At 37.7% G+C, this 17,855-nt stretch overlaps 1 protein-coding gene across 21 annotated transcripts in view; it reads right to left on the reverse strand.

Moving 5' to 3' along the window:
- NRCAM (neuronal cell adhesion molecule) overlaps positions 1–17,855 on the reverse strand; it is a 92,992-nt gene that overhangs the window by 24,807 nt on the left and 50,330 nt on the right. For 5 of the 21 annotated variants that reach the window (XM_063134002.1, XM_063134005.1, XM_063133999.1 and 2 more), the window contains 11 exons: positions 17,536–17,660; positions 16,389–16,418; positions 13,401–13,502; positions 12,784–12,981; positions 12,612–12,682; positions 10,306–10,531; positions 9,976–10,091; positions 8,555–8,759; positions 7,820–7,942; positions 5,084–5,269; positions 109–171 (listed from right to left, as the gene is read on the reverse strand). In XM_063134002.1, coding sequence (XP_062990072.1) covers positions 109–171; positions 5,084–5,269; positions 7,820–7,942; positions 8,555–8,759; positions 9,976–10,091; positions 10,306–10,531; positions 12,612–12,682; positions 12,784–12,981; positions 13,401–13,502; positions 16,389–16,418; positions 17,536–17,660 — 1,445 coding nt within the window. The remainder of the gene's footprint in view (positions 1–108; positions 172–5,083; positions 5,270–7,819; positions 7,943–8,554; positions 8,760–9,975; positions 10,092–10,305; positions 10,532–12,611; positions 12,683–12,783; positions 12,982–13,400; positions 13,503–16,388; positions 16,419–17,535; positions 17,661–17,855) is intronic. The other 16 variants (XM_063134019.1, XM_063134009.1, XM_063134012.1 and 13 more) reach the window with 6 other exon arrangements.

Here is a 17,855-nt window from a genome sequence, read left to right on the forward strand (position 1 = left end):
ATGTTATTTTGTAAATGCCAACAATTCCTTCCAGTTGTTTCTTTCTGTGCAATGTTGCATTTCAGCTGTTTCCATGGCACTTTATATTGATAAAATAAATAGTAATACCCTTATAAAATGTTGGAGGTACAGTATGCATGACAGGGGAGGTTTCAAAATGGTTCTCTAATCCTTCATCAGACAAAGCAGGAAAAGAAGAAAACAAAGAGTGAAAATATTTTTATATAGTAAAAATGTTTTAAAAAACACAGTACTATTACCTGTTAAGTAAATAATACATGCATAAGTGAACATCCATGCAGGTTCTTTTAGAGACATTATACTTCATAAAATAGGAGAGCACATTACAAAAGGAAAATAAGAATGTAAAAATCACAATTATTTTATAAGCTACCTTGAAAGGCTAATTACCCACCATCCTTCACCATTCTGAATAGGATACGATTTTTCCCACCCACCAATCACCATTCTTATTAGGAATGGTGCTACAGAAGAATTTTATAGCTGCAGTGAATGGCAGATTGCATTCATTATCTGATTTTATGTGGTATTTAATTCATAACATGGTCTCAAAGAACAAACATTCAGTATGTGAAACCTTACATAGAGATCCCGCACCTTGCCTCTCTGTATATAGCAGAGCTATATTCATTCAAAAAATGTTTCGTATATTTTGTTTATTTATTTAATTTCTATACCCTCCAAAAGCCGAAGCTGCCTGGGCAGTTCACAAATGTATCTGGGATGACACTGGGTGTTTTTTTTTCTCACTTGCCCTGATGCTGAACTACTGAACACTTGTACACAAAATCAACTTCTGAACAGTGTGCACAACGTTGTAGAAATGTGGCAGCAATACTTAGGTTCGCAATCCAAAAATATAGATAACATATGTAAAGGGAGGGACCTTCTAAACAAATCATAACAAAGGAAACTTGGCATGCTTTTCTTGCCTTAACATTTATACTCCAATCCAGAAATTTGTTTATAGACTTATTCCTGTTTGAATTTAGATCAGTTCTCTCTAATTTAGTATTGTGTACATCTGCAGAACACACCTCAAGAATTGGGGAGGGGGCATGTCTTTTCAATTTTCTTAGGTTGCTAAAGAGATTATAGTTTATAAAAGATAATTTTGACTTTATAATTTATTTACTGAAAAGCCTATTCAGAAAGGGGGAAGCAATCTCTGATTTGGCCCTACCACATTGGGCCCATTCAGAAGACACCTTAAACCATGGCTTTAACCATAGTGGTTAAGCCAGAAAGCCAGGCCGTGTTCAGAAGACACCTTAAACCACGGTGAATAACGCTTTTTGCTTTATTCACCATGGTTAAAGCCGTGGTTTAAGGTGTCTTCTGAACACAGCCCGGCTTTCTGGCTTAACCACGATGGTTAAAGCCATGGTTTAAGGTGTCTTATGAATGGGGCCAATGTCATCCTAGGTAGCCAAATGGGAGAAAGAGAGATCTGGACCATGAGGCAAAGGCTACTAAGACATTCTCTTGCATAGGCTCTACTGAAACAAAAAGGAGCTATGCAAAGACATGATAGTACTTCTGTTCTTTTCAATGAGACTTGTACAAGGCCCAGGAGAGTGTGGCTCATGTTAGCTACTGGAGGGGGAAATGTCATTTGGATTTCTCATGTAAGGCAACAAAGTGCCCTGCGCTGCCCCGGCTATGTATAATATCTTCTTATGAAAATCTAAGATAGCTAAATTTATTTACAACATTTCTATTATCACCTGTTCCGTAAACTAGGTTAAAAATATGGTTCGAGTGCAATCCTATGCATGTTTAGACAGAATAAGCCCTACAATTCTCAGCATTCCCTAGGGAAACGAAATGTCATAAACCTTCAGTAATTTCTTTCTAAGGAAACAGAACCTGGGTAAGTGCTGTAGTAGCTCCTGAAATGTCTCACTGCTCAGAGTCCTTGGGCATAACAATAATAATTGCAAACTGACTTCCACACTTCTCCAGTTATATTATATCCAAGTGAAATAACTTATCATTCAGGTAAATAGGCAAAACACCAACATTATGCATTATTAAAAGCAAAAAGTATGTTCTGGTTGTACCAAAGTAGTTTGTGATAGCTGTATCCTGCCCTACTGCTCCATAGAATACCAGAACCAAATCCCAAAGTCTATAAGTGGATCTGCATACCAATGAAATCAGAGATAGACGCGGAATATATGAACAACAAATTAAGAGAAATAGTCCTGGAAATCACTGAAGATGATAAATCCACCATGTGATTCACAAAGCATGGAAAAAGTTTCTCTAGAGTCTTGTATTTATAATTCAAACACTGCATTTATATGCTTTGAGAAAGTGAAATGATTTTGATCCTAGAGTCTTGCATTACATGCCGTTTTGTTAAAGTCTGTAATCTGTAGAAAAGGCATTACTTTTCTGCATGTAGTATGAACAATATCCTCAAGGGAAAACGTATAAAGAAAATAATGGTAAAGATAATCAAATTCTGCAAGGAACTGCAATGATATTATTTGTAATTATATTTTATTGAACTGTTGAAACAAAGCAACTCATCAACTATGTAACAGGAAGAAAATAGAAATTTAGTAAATGGGCAACGCAGATCCTGAAATTGTGGTTTCAAATTCTGGAGGGAATAATCCCAAGTCACGCTGCTTTAGTGGCACAGTGTGCTACAATGCTCCATATTGCTGTGCTATTAACTAATTGTACTGCTTCCGTTTTCTCCTTTTTTTGTTTCACATTCTTATGCTAAAAGCAGTAACCACAACCGTCTCAGTGGTCTATAATCTCTGTAGCAAACAACTTCAGAGGTAAGCCTAGCCAAAGATAACCTAAAACCCTCCAATAAAGCAATAGCTAAAGTGAACCCCAAAGAGTCATTTAACTATATACGAGTTAGCTGAATCCAATCCTTTCTGTACACTTCATTACCAGGATACTGAGCCGTTTTTGCCTTTAGAGGGCACTCATACAGCAGAAAGTGCAGTGTGCTCCATGGAAAGGTGCCATTGCATCACTCCCACATGAATGAAAGGGAGGAAGGGAGCCTTGTTCTTTCCCTTTCACTTCTAGTGGATGCAGTAATGCCATTGTCAGAGGCCCTGAACAAGGAACCGGCAAAGTACTTTCAGCTTTCCTGCTGTCATCATTGCTATCAAAGGACAGGCTGAGCCACGGGGAGGGAGCCAGTTCCACAGCACAGCTTAGTCTCCTCATTGTAGCCTGTCCAATTAATGGTCACTTCACTAGATAACACATAAGGATAAAGTCGGCACATACGTTTCTGCTTTTTGAACCAATAAGGAGAAGGACAGATGACCAATAAACATTTCTCCTTGTCAGTTCAGGTTCTCATTTAAGGAACCGGACTGTTCCTTCTCCTTACCAGCTGAATTTTTCTCAGTTTAGAAAACTGAAAAAGTCTACATATCAATGCTCAACTTTATTTTACCTTTACCTTCACCTATATCATGTGGGAGAATATCAGCATCAATGGAGGAAAGGAAAAGGACACTGTGTAATTAGATACAACAAAAGGAACACAGACACACACATGAATATATATTACAAATCTACACATTTATATTAAAGAAGAAAATCATGCAGTTAAATGAAATAGTATTGGAATTAGGGAATAAGAAATTAAATACTTACACTAAACACTGATTTTAAAAGCACAACCCTACGTTAATAAGCATGCATTTGTTTTAGTCATACTAATTATCAATTAAAATTACCTTTCTTAACCATTCAGTGTTACAATTTATTTATGTACCATCAAAGTATAAACCCTCTTTCTCAGGCTGCAATCCTATACACACTTACCTGGGAGTATGTCCCAATCCCATTTAGTCCTATGGGGCTTCCTTCTGAGTAGACATGCATAGGATGCAGTGCATTGCACAGTAAAAATGACTTCAGCACTGAAGATGTGCAAATATTAAGTGAATTTTTGGTTGGTCAGTCCTAATAATAAACTTTTGCTTTATTCTAATGGACCAATACAGTTTCCTGCTTTGTTAGGGTTCCCCCCTACCTTTAGGGGATGTTTTTAATCCCATATCCTCTAAGATATGATAACAGTATTTACTTTTCACAAACCTGCTTGATTAGGGAAGTTCTCTTCAAGGAAAGTTGTCTTTCACTTGTGGTACTCTGCCACTTAGTATCTTAAGTACTATGCAGTGTCTGGTTCTAATTTTTATCTTCGTTGTGTGACATTGTTAGATTTAGGGCAATGACAATAGTGATTTAGAGGGAAAGAGTATAGTTGCTGAATATCCCAATACTGGCTTAATTAGTAATCTGCAATATACAACTACATTTATATGGCTTTCTGCAGTACATTCTTCATTATTGTTGCTAATGATCATATGGTTCATAAAGTACTTGCCCAAAACTGTCTAAGTGATAAAATTATAAAGTAAAGGGTAGGTCCAGATGGCAGCTTTCTGTGATCCTAGTTGAACATTATAGTACATACTATAAACTGTTTCTAGACAGACAGAAATTTCTTCCCATAAAGTGCATCTTTGCTCGCTAAAAGAAGCCACCAATGTGGGATTATACAATCCACATTGTGTCCATTCTGCAGATTTGTGAAGAAACAGCTTTGACTGAAGCATCTAGCAGCATTTTTGGATTGTAAGAAGTATAGAAAGTAGGCGTTTTGTTCTCAAAATAGGGCACCCCAAATATGTCCTAATGAATTGGAAATGGGATATAAGGAAACTGCTGTCATATAATGTAGACATATTGCCTCCAGCTGCAAGATGACCACAGGACAATTGGTAAGCGAGTTTCATGTCACTGTATTCACATTTCAATTTGGAAAGCTGTGTGATGGTTACAAAAGTGTGGTTTCATTTTGTTGGAGGATATAAGCAAATCTATTCTTAAGGAAGTTCCCTTTTGTTAAACAACTGAGCGCAACTTTTCTAGACGTAAATATTAGGATATACTGACATTTTAAGAACACTAAAATTTGCTTAAAACACATCACACTATTCACTAATTACAGATAGTCACGTTTACTTATGTATTCAAATTTAAATAGTTCATTCTTTATACATACCCATCTTACCTTCATCCATAATTGTTACTGCCTCCTCTGTTATTTGACTGCCAGATCCAACTGATGTTTGCGCATAGAAGTAAAACTTGTATCGAGTGCTGTAATTTAAGTTTCTCAATATCAAGTTGGTCTCATTGGCTGGAATATCGATCTCTTCCACGCGGCCTAATTCATGTGTGCTATTAACTGTTATTGTAAAATGATAGAAAGAATATAGTTAATACCTGTTTGGGAAAACATTATGTATTAATGAGTGTTGACTTAAATTTTTTTTACACCAAATCCTGAATTCCAGTATACACAGGTTGCATATGACTCCTCCGTGAGTCATATTGGTCAACAGTTCCAAGGAACAATTATGATAAATTGATTTTTGTCTATGGGCTGCTTCAAGTCTTGTGCACTAAAAATGTAATAAGGTGTGAAAGCATGTGTGCAAACTGGCTATCCTATCCAGGGAGCAGCTGGATGACTGTACTTCTCTGCAGTTTATATCCTTATGGGAAAGTGCATATTTTTCTGATGTGTTATGTGCAAAGCAGAGAATGTAATATTGGATACTTATCATGAAGTCCATTCTGGGTTGGTGGGGTGGAGGCATCCATGAATTGGATTATTTCCTCTCAACACCCTGAAAGGCAGGGAACACATGATGAGTGAGCTTTGAAGGAAGTCCTCATCCTCCAGCTCCACCACCAGTTTTCTCCTCCAGGCTCAAGACAGAATAATAGAGGGAGACCAGGAGAAGACAGAACAATGGAGCCAGAAAATAAACCCAATACACAAAAATCTCTCTGGAGGGCAAGAAAACAACGTGGAGTGTGCATAATTTTTAGGTTAAGAAAATAATGGCTGCCACATGGAGGGTGGAGTTGGATGCCAGAATGGACTTCCCCAATAAGTATCCGACATTCCATTATCTGGTTGGTGGGAGGAGGAATCCAAACACTGGGACTGTCACAACTCTAGGCTTACCAGCTGAGCAGTAAGACAATCAGAGGCATGACTTTCAATCTACAAACTGTTTTCTTGGGTTAACAGCAGTGTTCAAACCATCAGTCAGCAAAGGCTAGAAGCAGCCCTCAGGGCCTAATTAACTGTAGTGTCTTTTGTATAAGGGACTTCTAGTAGGAAGGGAGGTTGCCTCTAAACTAACTATAGGCTACTACACCATGCATGAACAGCTTTCTGAGCCCCTCTTTCAGCTTTGGTCCTCCCTGCCTTGGCTCAGATGGACAGCCGGCATGGCAGAGCACCTCCCATAAGTTTTACTTGATTGTTTTGACAGCGGACTCACCCCTCTGCCATTCATGCCCTTTCTCCCCTGATTTTCCACAAGAGGAGGGGAAGCCAGTATTTGTCCCTGTCCCTCCTCCTTGATATGCCTCTGGGAAGGTTGTTCACTGGCTCCTGGAGAGCCTTGGGAAATTTCCTCCCTACCCTCTGTGCCAGCTGAACTTCTCGTAATCTCACCTCTGAAATTGAATCTTCAGATTCGACAGGGACCCTGGCCCTAATCCTGACAGGGATGCACCCAAGCTACCCTCCTCCGTACTGGCAAACTAATGTCTATTTGGGGAAGACCACACTCATCTCTTGAAGGCAGCCTCCACTTAGGAAAATTTATCTAACGTGTAGCGATGGGTAAATGTGTTGGCCTATGTTGCTGCCCTCTGAATTTGCACTTAGTGGTGCATTGGTGGAAAAAGCTGCCAAGGCAGCTGCAGCTCACATGGAGCGAGTGGTAAGGTGTGAGGGATGTGGTAAGTGTTTGTGAATCATATGCCAAAACAATACAGGACTTAAGCCATCTAGCAATGCTAGATCTGGACACTTTCTGGCCAAGGGAAGTGGAGAGGAAAGATATAAATAATGAGACAGTGTTTCTGAAAGATTTGGATCTACATATAGATTTTGTTTGTCCTTCATACATCCAGCTTGTGTCATTCCTTCTCAGAGGGATGGGGCAGAAGGAAGAATGAGGGCACAGTTTCCCCCATTGTGGTAATGATGGCTGCCATTAACGCAGCAGGGAAAGGGCTGAAGCTGGTTGGGTGGCTGCCAAGTGCTCAGCAGGCGCTTGCAGGCACTAGCTTATGGGGGGCAGGCCAAGGTGGCAGGTGGCATGAGCGCTCCCTGGCTTGCCAGCCCCTACCCTTTGCCTATTTGATCACTCCTGCTTTGCCTGAACTCCCTTGGGCTCAAGTTACAGGAAGCCAGATTCTGGTTGGACATCAGGAAAAACTTCCTGACTGTTAGAGCAGTACAACAATGGAACCAGTTACCTAGGGAGGTTGTGGGCTCTCCCACACTAGAGGCATTCAAGAGGCAGATGGACAACCATCTGTCAGGTATGGATTCCTGCACTGAGCAGGGGGTTGGACTCAATGGCCTTACTCTACTCTACTATGATTCTATGAACAGAAACCGGTCAGCTGGAACATTGGTTTGGGTCATTCCTTGGCCATGTCGTTCAGCCCTATCACTGAGACTGCTACAGCCAACACAGGACAAGTGTACTGCTTGGCTTTTAGAAGAAGCTGCCAAGCAACCTGCCTTCCATACATGCAGAAACAAGAGTTTCAAAGGAAGGGACCATTTGGTTTAACATTGTCCACTTCCATTTTTAAGACATTATTTACCCCCCAAATATGCATTGTTTCAATCAACCAAACAAGGTACAATTTCATATTTAGGAAGCATGCATTTTGAGGTGTGTTTTTAATGTTTACTTACTTGGTTGAAACTTCAATGTATATCCTACCAGAACACCATTTGGATGAGAAGGCGGACCCCATTCCAAAGCGAGAGAGTCCAGATTTGTATTAGTAATCTTCAAAAAGGAGGGTGCACTGGGAACTTTTAAGAATATAAAATGACACTTTTCAAAGATAAGTAACAAACTGCAATTAAATACAACTTAAGTATTATATTAAACATTAAAAAAGTGTAAATGATCTTTGGGCAGCATCGAGCCATGTCATTCCACAAACTCAAATAGTGCTAGCAGATCTCTGCCAAATCTTTCCATTGCAAAAGTGGCTGCACAAGTCTAATGTACAACCATTTGCTCAAGTGCAATGCACAACCCATTCTGTAACAGCTTGTGCAGCAGTGTCTGTGCAAATGTAACTTTAGTTGGATTCTACTCCTGTGCATAATTTGGAACCTCCCTTCCACTAGTGCAACATCATTTGTGCTAACAGAACGACGTGGTTGGATACTGCTCCTTATGTTTACTTACCACTTTTTACTTAATGCAGTACTGATTATTATGACCTACAGGCTAAGTATGTCCATGAAATTCCATTTATATCAGTGGGATTACTTCAAATAAATATGCTATTATTATTATTATTTTCTATAATAACCTACATACTATTTTTATGAGCTCAGTGAAAATGTTCGGGTAACATATGATCATATTGTTAAATTTAAATAGCTGAGTTGTACAGTTTTCTAATTGCATACCTCCTTCCGGAGTTTTAAATGTTTCATCAGGGGTTGGTGGTCCTTCTCCTTTCCCATTAAATACTCTAACATTCAGTTTGTAAGAGCTATATGGCTCCAGTCCTGGCACCATTCCACGTGTCTTGTTTCCAGTGAAAACCAAACTCTTTTTTTCTACATGCCGCTTAATTCTTCCAGATAAACTTTTCACTTTCCAGTAGTAAATCTAAAAATTAAATATAATCTTTAAATATTTATCTAATCTCCTTTGGGTTTGTGCTACAATTTGCCTTTTGGTATGCCTAGATATATTTTTGAGGCAGACTGGACACTTAGTGGAGTGGATCCAGATTTAGAGTAGACACAGTGAAATCAATGGGACTAAAGTTAGTCATGACTAACTTAAGATCCAATAATTTCAACAGATTTACTCTAAGTATGAGTTAGAACAAATCCAATCTAGTGATTGTATTTGTACTGTGGCATACCAAATCCTTAAAAGTTTCAATAAGCATACAATCCACACTTATTTCTAAGGCACATTCAGTCCAGTGCTATACGTATTTATTTGGAAGCGAGTCCAACTTAACTTAAATAGCACTGCCCAGGTTAGACCCTTTCAAACAAGTGTTCTTCAACTTATTCATACCCTAGCATTGCTTTAAGTTGGTACACATTTCAGCCTAACATTTCACCTTATTGCTTTGAAAATTAATTTCTATTTTTATTTTAGGGTTGGCTTCATTTTTATTACTTAAAACTGATAATAACCATAAAAACTTCAGTGATGTAGTGGCATACGGATGATGATAGTGTTTAGTATCATACAATATCTGCCAGATTTATCTATAACATTATTTAGAAAGTGCCACGTTTCCTCTAGTATACCAATAAGTTGTAGATTATAGTCATTGTTATTAATGGTAAAATAAATACCTACACTGCTGAGAAAAATAATAATTACAAGAGCACTACAATGATAGAATAACCCCAGGTTGAGTCATGCTATACTAATTTTCAGAATCTTTCAAACTGCACACTTTTCAGGAACACTTCAGGATAAAGAATATCAGCAGTCAGGCTAAAATGGTTTTTGATAGAAACGAACAAACAACCATCCATCTACATAGTGAATCACAATGGCTCGTGCATTTACTTTAATCATGTGGAAACTGACAGAATAGCTACTTCACCATGGCACTGCTGAAAACAGAGTTACTATCGAAAGAGAAAAAGCTTAAAAGGTGCTGAGGAAAAAGACTGGCCGGAAAAAAGCATGGCTGGCTGGGAAACATTTGGAATTGTAGGAGTTTTTTTTCTATCTAAACATACATAGAATTTAAAGTCCAAAGCTTGTAATCAGAAGTTCCCAGTCAAACAAGGAAATGAAGATAATTTCATTATAAGAAATGCTGATTAAGAAGGTTCTATGGTTAACTTACTTTGTATCCCTGAAGATGACCTCGGACATACTTTAGTGGAACTGGATCCCATTGCACCTTTGCTAATGTGCTGTTTACAACTTGTACCTGCAAATTGCTTGGAGCAACCATTGGTACTGTTACGGAACAAATACAACAAGTCTCAGGTTAGTTAGAGCCACCTCTATGCACTGTTACAGTACTTTGGACTTCAAAATTTTAGAAAACTGTTTGTGAATTTCTATATTAAACCACAATATTATTACCACTAAAATTTCAGAGGAGTAAGATAAATGTAAAACCCTTGCAGAAAAGATTGTGGCAGATATCAAGTCAATTTAAGAAACTTACAATCCTCTCCAGAATGTCCAATTATCAGTGTAGGTTCAGGTGCTGATCCTAAGTCATTTAATGCCTGGACTTTTATCTCATATGGAGCAAATGGTGGTGTACCAGACACAATATATTTAGATACATTTGCAACTGTAACGGATGTCCATTCATCATCACCATCCTTTTGCCGCCAACTAACTTTGTATCGAAGCCCTGGACCATTGGACTGAAAATGCTTTAAAGGCTAAAACGAAAAATAAATCAAAGTATTGCATTATAATTAGCCAGATAATTTACAGAAAATAGAGAAAAGAGGATAAATATGATATAAAACTAGAATGCCAAAATTTCCAAGTTAGGGCATAATCCTATGTATGTTTAGACCAAAAAAACAAAAAACTTCGTACAACTGTCAGCATTATTTATTTAAATTGATTTAAAACATTTCTTGGCTGCCTTTCAGGAAAGAAGCCCTTTACAAGGTGGCTTACAACAATAAAATACATAAAAACAATTAAAATATTAAAAGCCATAAAACATTAAACACAATAAAATAGCAATTAAAAATAACAAAAGCCAACAATAAAACCAGCAAGAATAGCAGCAAGAACAGTACTCATCATAAGGGCATGGTAAAATGCAATGTTTTCAAGGCTTTCTTAAACGCCTGCAAAGATGGTGCATGGCAGACCTCCAATGAAACTTTGTTCCAAAGGTGTGGGGCTACTGCAGAGAAGACTCTCTCCCATGTGATCAACCACCCAATTGTTTTCACAGGTGGTCAAATGAGAAGGGCCTCTCTTTCTGATCTTTTAGGGCAGGCAGGCTGATATGGGTGAAGGCTGTCCTTCAAGCAATTTGTCCCAAACCATTTAGAGCTTTAAAGGTCAAAACCAGCTCTTCGAAATGGGCTCAGAAATACACCGCTAAACACTGCAGCTGGTGCGGTATAGGCAATGACCCTGTTCAGACAACATGCTAAACCTTGCTGCTTAACCACAAAATCGTTAACGGAATGCATGCATTCCAGCGTGTTGTCTGAACGGGGCCATTATGTGATCAAATTGCCACGACTCCATCAATACTCGGGTGGCTGCATTCTGCACCAGCTGAATTTTCCAAACCATTTTCAAAGGCAGCTCCATGTACAGTGCATTACAGTAGTCCAACCTGGATGTGACTAATGCGTGGATAACTGAGGCAAGGCCTGGCCTCTCCAGATAGGGCTGCAGCTGGCGTACCAACCTAAGCTGGTAGAATGTACTCCTGGACACTACAGCCACCTAGGTTTCCCCAGTAGGCTCAGAGTCCAGAAGGTCTCCCAGACTGCATGCATGGGATTACGCCCTTAATAAGATATTAGCTTTGAAATGTTAGTAGTCACATTTATTTCATATTTAGATGTATCCACGCAGGAACCTTTTTTATTATAAGAATTTCTTTCTTTTCTTCTATTTTTGTTTGTTTGTTCTTCAGCCAAAAAAGGTTCCCAGAGCAGCTTACAAAGATCAGTAATAAGAGAGTCCCTGCCTCATGCTTCCTATCTAAAAGACATGGCATAAAAGGAAAAGGGATTTGGAAAGAGGAGAAAAAAGAACAAACTCAGGCACTACTTCTTATTACAGCCTTGCAGTTCACAGGCAGTTCTCTATACTTTTATTCTTATATTAAATTGGCACATTATCTTTAGACAAAAGTAATTTTGTGAGAATGCACAAAATTTGAATTGTCAAGTTACAAAGAATCTGGAAAACATGAGAACCTCCATCTGTGTAGGCGAGCAATAACCACATACTAAATTAGAAATTTATAAGGCTTTAGTAATAAATCATTACTACTTTGAATTCACCATAAAACCTGCTTATCACAATACTGTGTTACTAGACACAGATTTGAACCATGCTTGGGCATATTTAGCTCTATATGCAGCAAGTTACCAAAACAGCATCATCAGATAAAAGGTTGTTTAATCCCCTCTATGAACTGGATGACATTGCTGGCATTCCAATAGGATGTTTTACGCAAGATTAAGGCCAGATCTACACCAAGCAGGTTATGACACTTTGAAAATGGTTTGAAAACTGTATGTGGAGTGTATCCTGGGCCCCAACAGTTGTCACTACTGTTATAAACAGTTTTAAAGAAGTAGTGTGGATCCTGCCCAGGTGTGCCTCTCAAAGCATTTTCCATTTCCCATTATGTGCATCTTCCCACAAGTTTGGGAAAAGTAAATGCCACTTATATTGCCTTCAGATTTATTCAGATCTTCACACTGAAACTTTCCTTGAAAGTGTTCAAACTCTGCTTAAAAAAAAGATCCTTACCTTCCATGCAATCACCAAATTATCAGGTTCTGATCCAATCCCTTGAATGTCACTAGGATTGTCATCTGGCTCTAGAAGTTAAATATTTATATTTGAATAAGCTTTCCCCCCTGAATAATTCAATACTATCTATAGTCTAAGCTGATAACATTAAGTCATAGCGTTTATTTACTTGCAGCTTTTGTAAAGTATTGTTCAGAGGCTTCACTTGGTTGGCTCCTTCCAATCTCATTGACAGCTATTACACGGAATGAATAATTGACATATGGCGACAGCTTTAACTGCACTGTTGTGAGGATTCCAGGTACTTCTGTCTGGTAGTTCCATATCCCTGGTTCACGCATAGCATCTTCATATTCAATGACATACTCTGTATAAAAATGGGAAGAATTTCACTTTGGAAATCATTCCTTTCTCTTATACAACAAGCCAAACCGATTTATTTCAAAATTGAGTGACTTGAGGACAACCCTGTCTATGTCAAGATTTTCATATGTGTTAGCAATATGCAAAAGTAGAGTAAGCTGCTAGTTCTAATGGATGAGTAGTTTACATTACTATTTTTCACTGTAGTTTAGTGCTTATATAAAGGTACAGTTATTTTATAAGTGAGGTAACTTATTTATTGCACAGAAGGGGCTAAAAGGGAACTGCTAATAAGATAATTATAACTGAATGACATAATCCTTTAGAATCTGAGAAAGAAATACATTCCTTATATGAAGTATGTCATTCCTTTTTTTTTCCTATTTAGTGAAATTACATTCTAGTAAAAGTATCAAACCATACTTGTAATAGGGCTATTGTTTTCATCGCCTGGTATCCATGTAAGCTGAACATTTCTTTCTAGATGATCTGTCAGTTCCAAATCAAAAGGTGGATCAGGACGATCTGTAACCCAAATTAACACAAAGATACAAACAGTTACTCTCCAAGGAAAATCCTCATTTTCAGCTTGTAAAAATGATTTAGTGGTCACTAGCATGCAACTGCAATGAAAATGAACAGCTGATTTTGCTGGGAAACAATATGAAAAGAATTGCTGCAAGAGCTTCAATGTCAGATTTTCTTTTGCATTAAGGAACAACTGTAACTTGAAAGTTGAAAAGCGGCATGTTTAACCAGCAGTTTCAGTTTATGATTAATGACAATGAATAGAGAACTTACTGGATATGAAAACAATCTTTGTCATACACAAAAAGGAAAATATAAAAGCATACATATTTACAAAGAAGAAACTGTTTCAGAATTATAGTGATTAGAACCACTTTATAAGACATTTTTAATGGTAAAAATTAAGTTATGTTTTGTTAATTTAAATCCAAAACAGTGTATTATCTCCATAGCTTTGGCTATGGGGCGGTATATAAATGTAATAAATAAATACATAAATATGTGTTCATACCTTCCTTGTGCTGGGTTTATGGCATTTTAAGAACTACCTGTTAATGTTTTATTGTTCACATTTTACTACTGATGACTGTTGTAATGAATTATTTAACTTGTTGACCCTCCTGAGAATCCTTTGGGGATTGAAGGCAAGATATCGACTGAAATTTGAAAATGTTTGCATGCAAAGCCTGTGAAAAGGTGGCTTTGAATTACTCCTGCTGCTTTGCTGAAAGATGTGCTTCCTTTTTTCCCTCTAGTCAACAGGTTTATTCTTCCAGCCTTCGTTGATCTTTCAGAAACAGATGGCAGGGAAAAAGGAAAGATGTACTGTATTTTTCTTATACTTCAAGGACAGTCTGGGCTTGACTCTTGCTGCTCTATCAGTACTCCTTTTAAAGCTAGCCGAGCTCCCTATTAAACAGTGCCTTCATGGGATGACATACACAGGGGACTTCTGAGAATATGCTGGCCACCTAGGTGATGATTGCCACCACCTCAGGCTGGAAGACTGCTGCTGCTACCACCCTGGTGTTGGTAAAAATAGATGAACTAGCAGGGAAGTATTGCTTTTGGTACAACTTTCATTCCCAAACACCCAAATTCTGAACTACCATGTGAACTTTTAGCTCACCGTATACATAACTGATGAAACATCAGTTTTCTGATCCTTGAACACTCCTGGCAAGCTGAGAAATGGGTGGCTTGTGAGACTCACACAAGCATGTAAAAACAAAGCAATTGTGGTATTGCACAGATACTTTACCTGCTTCCTAAAAACCACAATAACTAAAGAAATATAGGCAAAGTGTCTCTTGGAGAAAAACCTACCAATCATATTCAATGAGCAATAAAAAGCAGACCCTAATTCCAATACATGAGCATATGGCAAAGGCTCTCTAAACAAAATGTTCTCTAAACAACCTCCTTTAGCATTATTTCTGAACTATTATTATTACTATTACATGGGTCTTGAACCATGCATTCCGGCAGTGGCACAGAAGCACTTTACTCTCTGTACCAATATGATAACTTGCCAGAGGAAGACTGCTCACCTGCTTTCTCCTGAGCATTAGAGCTTTTTTATACAAGGTAGTTACTTGGCTGTATCTACTTTTGGTTTTGTTGTTGCAGAATTGAGATCCAAGCACTACATGAGGAGCATTCCCTTTCCTGCTTTCCCACTACATAACCACTAGATGGCACAGTAGTACAGCAGAATAACGCAAATTCACAAGTTAAAAAAAAGCACTTTCAGTTTTACAATGAAATACTGCATTTTCCATGCTCTTAAAAAAACCCAACCTCATCGAAAGTACTTTTTAGACACAGAAATGAAACTGAAGGGTCACAATGTTGTCTAAAGAACTGTGAGTAGGGGATAACAACAAATGTACAATAAGGCTCCTGCAGCTTTAACTGTAGTGATGAAGAGGAAATTTCACCAAGTGCTGCACAGATACAAATGACACCTGCTGAAATCCCCTTTTCTATACAACTGTTAAAGTTAAAGGAGCCTTATCCTCCTTTCCATATGGTCACCCTAAACAAACAGGCCATTTTGGAAAAGATGTAGATGTTTAAGGTGATCTTTGAACAATCTGGGTCCTAGCTCTTGACAAGCTAGAAAGAGCTGGTATTTGCATACTTCATAAAATCTACAGTGTCATGAAAACCTTTGTGAACCCTTTAGGATTTCACATGTTTCCAAACTTTAACTAATGTGTTTCATAATAATATGTACATAATTTGATATAAAAATGCATCCGTTTCTTTTATATGGGAAGGAAGTGATTGATGCATGCAGAGAGAAAACACATGGGGCCGTAGGGAATTTCAAGGTCAATGATGATAATGTGAAGCCCATGCGCAACAGAACTTAGCATATTTTACTCCTAGAGAGGTCAAAGGATCTTTAGTGCTTAGCTATAGATTTAACCTTTTGGGGTATTGTATCCTTTTTTCTATTCTCCATTTAACAGTTCAGGATTAAGCCAAAAACCCACGGAAGGTCTCTAAAGAATACTACATGTTATTTAGATGAGCAATATGTATGTACAGTATTAGGAAAAAATAGCATTATACTAACTATAAAAAACTTAAATGATCAAAATATGTTGTAGTTTATACAATTTTAGATTAAACATTTACTCAATTATTAGCAATATTCATCCTGAACCACAGGTTGCATTTAACCATAATAATGAAACAGTTTAAGCATTTAGCTTGTAAGAATAATGGCAACACAACACTAAATTCTCATCAGATTCAAAGTAAGTGTGTAAAATGTAATGAAACAGAAAAAAGGAAAGATGTTTTAAATTGAAATAGGCAGAAAGTTTAGGAATATTTCGTATATGATGCAAATGAGACTTTTTATTAGTTTACCGTAAACAACAGGTGGAGCTGTTGGAGGAGCTGAAAGAGGATATTAATATAAAGTATATAATCAGTGTTAGTAGCCAGAAAGCACAAGAGCTGTATAATTAGGTTATTATTACAATGATTGACTAATATAAAGCAAAGTTAATTTTATATGGAGAAGTATACATTTCTAATCATGCATTGGATTGGGGTCAAGCTGAAAGAAATGGCACACAAAATTAACCATGTCCGTTTAAGACTGTCCACAAAAAGGTGATAAACTATTACAAAGTCCAGAAAAGTTAGCCTTATTTATGAAAACACCACTAATTAACAAATGATCTTGCTTAACTTAAAGTGAACCATAATATAACTTTCTTCCCCCCTATGGCACACGGTGAACTGAGATTTTGTTCTTTGTGTGTCTTTCTAACACATTTATTTCCTGGGAAACCATAACCACAATAGTAGTGTATATATCCCTTCTCTGCTGAGCTTACCCTTCCCAGAAAAGATTGCTAAGAGTGCAATCCTATGAATGTTTAGATAGAAAAAACTTGTACAGCTCCCACCATTTCCCAGCCATTTTCCTGCCCCACACTTAGCCCCTGAAACTCTCAGGGACAGCATGGGATGGGGTGCAAAAGGCTGTGGTTGAGAGGGGATCAGCAGAAATTCAGCAGCGGCACCTTGTGTAAGTGGAGCTCCTGGTCATACAAGTTGCTCCTGTCCAATTTCTGCTCATTTCTCCCTTCCAGTGCAACCCATTGCATCCTATCTCACACCATTCCCTGACCCCCAGGACTGGTGTTTCAGGGCACACATGGCTTCAGATTGAAGAAGAAGGCAGGAAAGTCCTTATGGTTCATGTTTCTCTGGATCCAACTAGACCCAGCTTGATTAAAAGCCATCAAGGAGGTAGTACTTGTGGCTACAGTATATGTAAAAATCTGCGGCTTATAATCAAAGATACCATTCCTCTAGAACCTTGAAAATCATTTTGGAAGATATGTTTCTGAATTTATGGGAAAATAATCCAATTCTGTTTATCTGCTTTTCTACATTTTTCCAAACAAGTTAAAGTTACACTATCACATTACCTTAAAACCAATTAACATTTCCATAGTAAGACAACTTGGCTTTGCCCTAATTGTATGAAGAGAAATCTTACCAACAACCGTGAGCACTGCACTTGCAGAAACACTGTCCAGAGTAGTATTAGCTATGCAAGTATATGCTCCACCATCTTTATCAGTGACATTCATAATAGTCAAGTTGGATTTACCAAAAACAAACCTGTAATTACAATAGATTTAATCATTCTATTGCTGCATATAACTGTAAATGTACATTTTAACAAAATACAGTGACATCTTATTTGTAATATGAATACTGGAAGTTATTTGGAGATGATCTAGTCTGGTTGCTAATACTGAAGCAGTACCTTTCATGCATTAAACAAACTATATCTAGGTCACACATCAATCCCCT

Source organism: Elgaria multicarinata, chromosome 9, assembly GCF_023053635.1.
Source record: "Elgaria multicarinata webbii isolate HBS135686 ecotype San Diego chromosome 9, rElgMul1.1.pri, whole genome shotgun sequence".
Taxonomy (NCBI): Eukaryota; Metazoa; Chordata; class Lepidosauria; order Squamata; family Anguidae; genus Elgaria; species Elgaria multicarinata.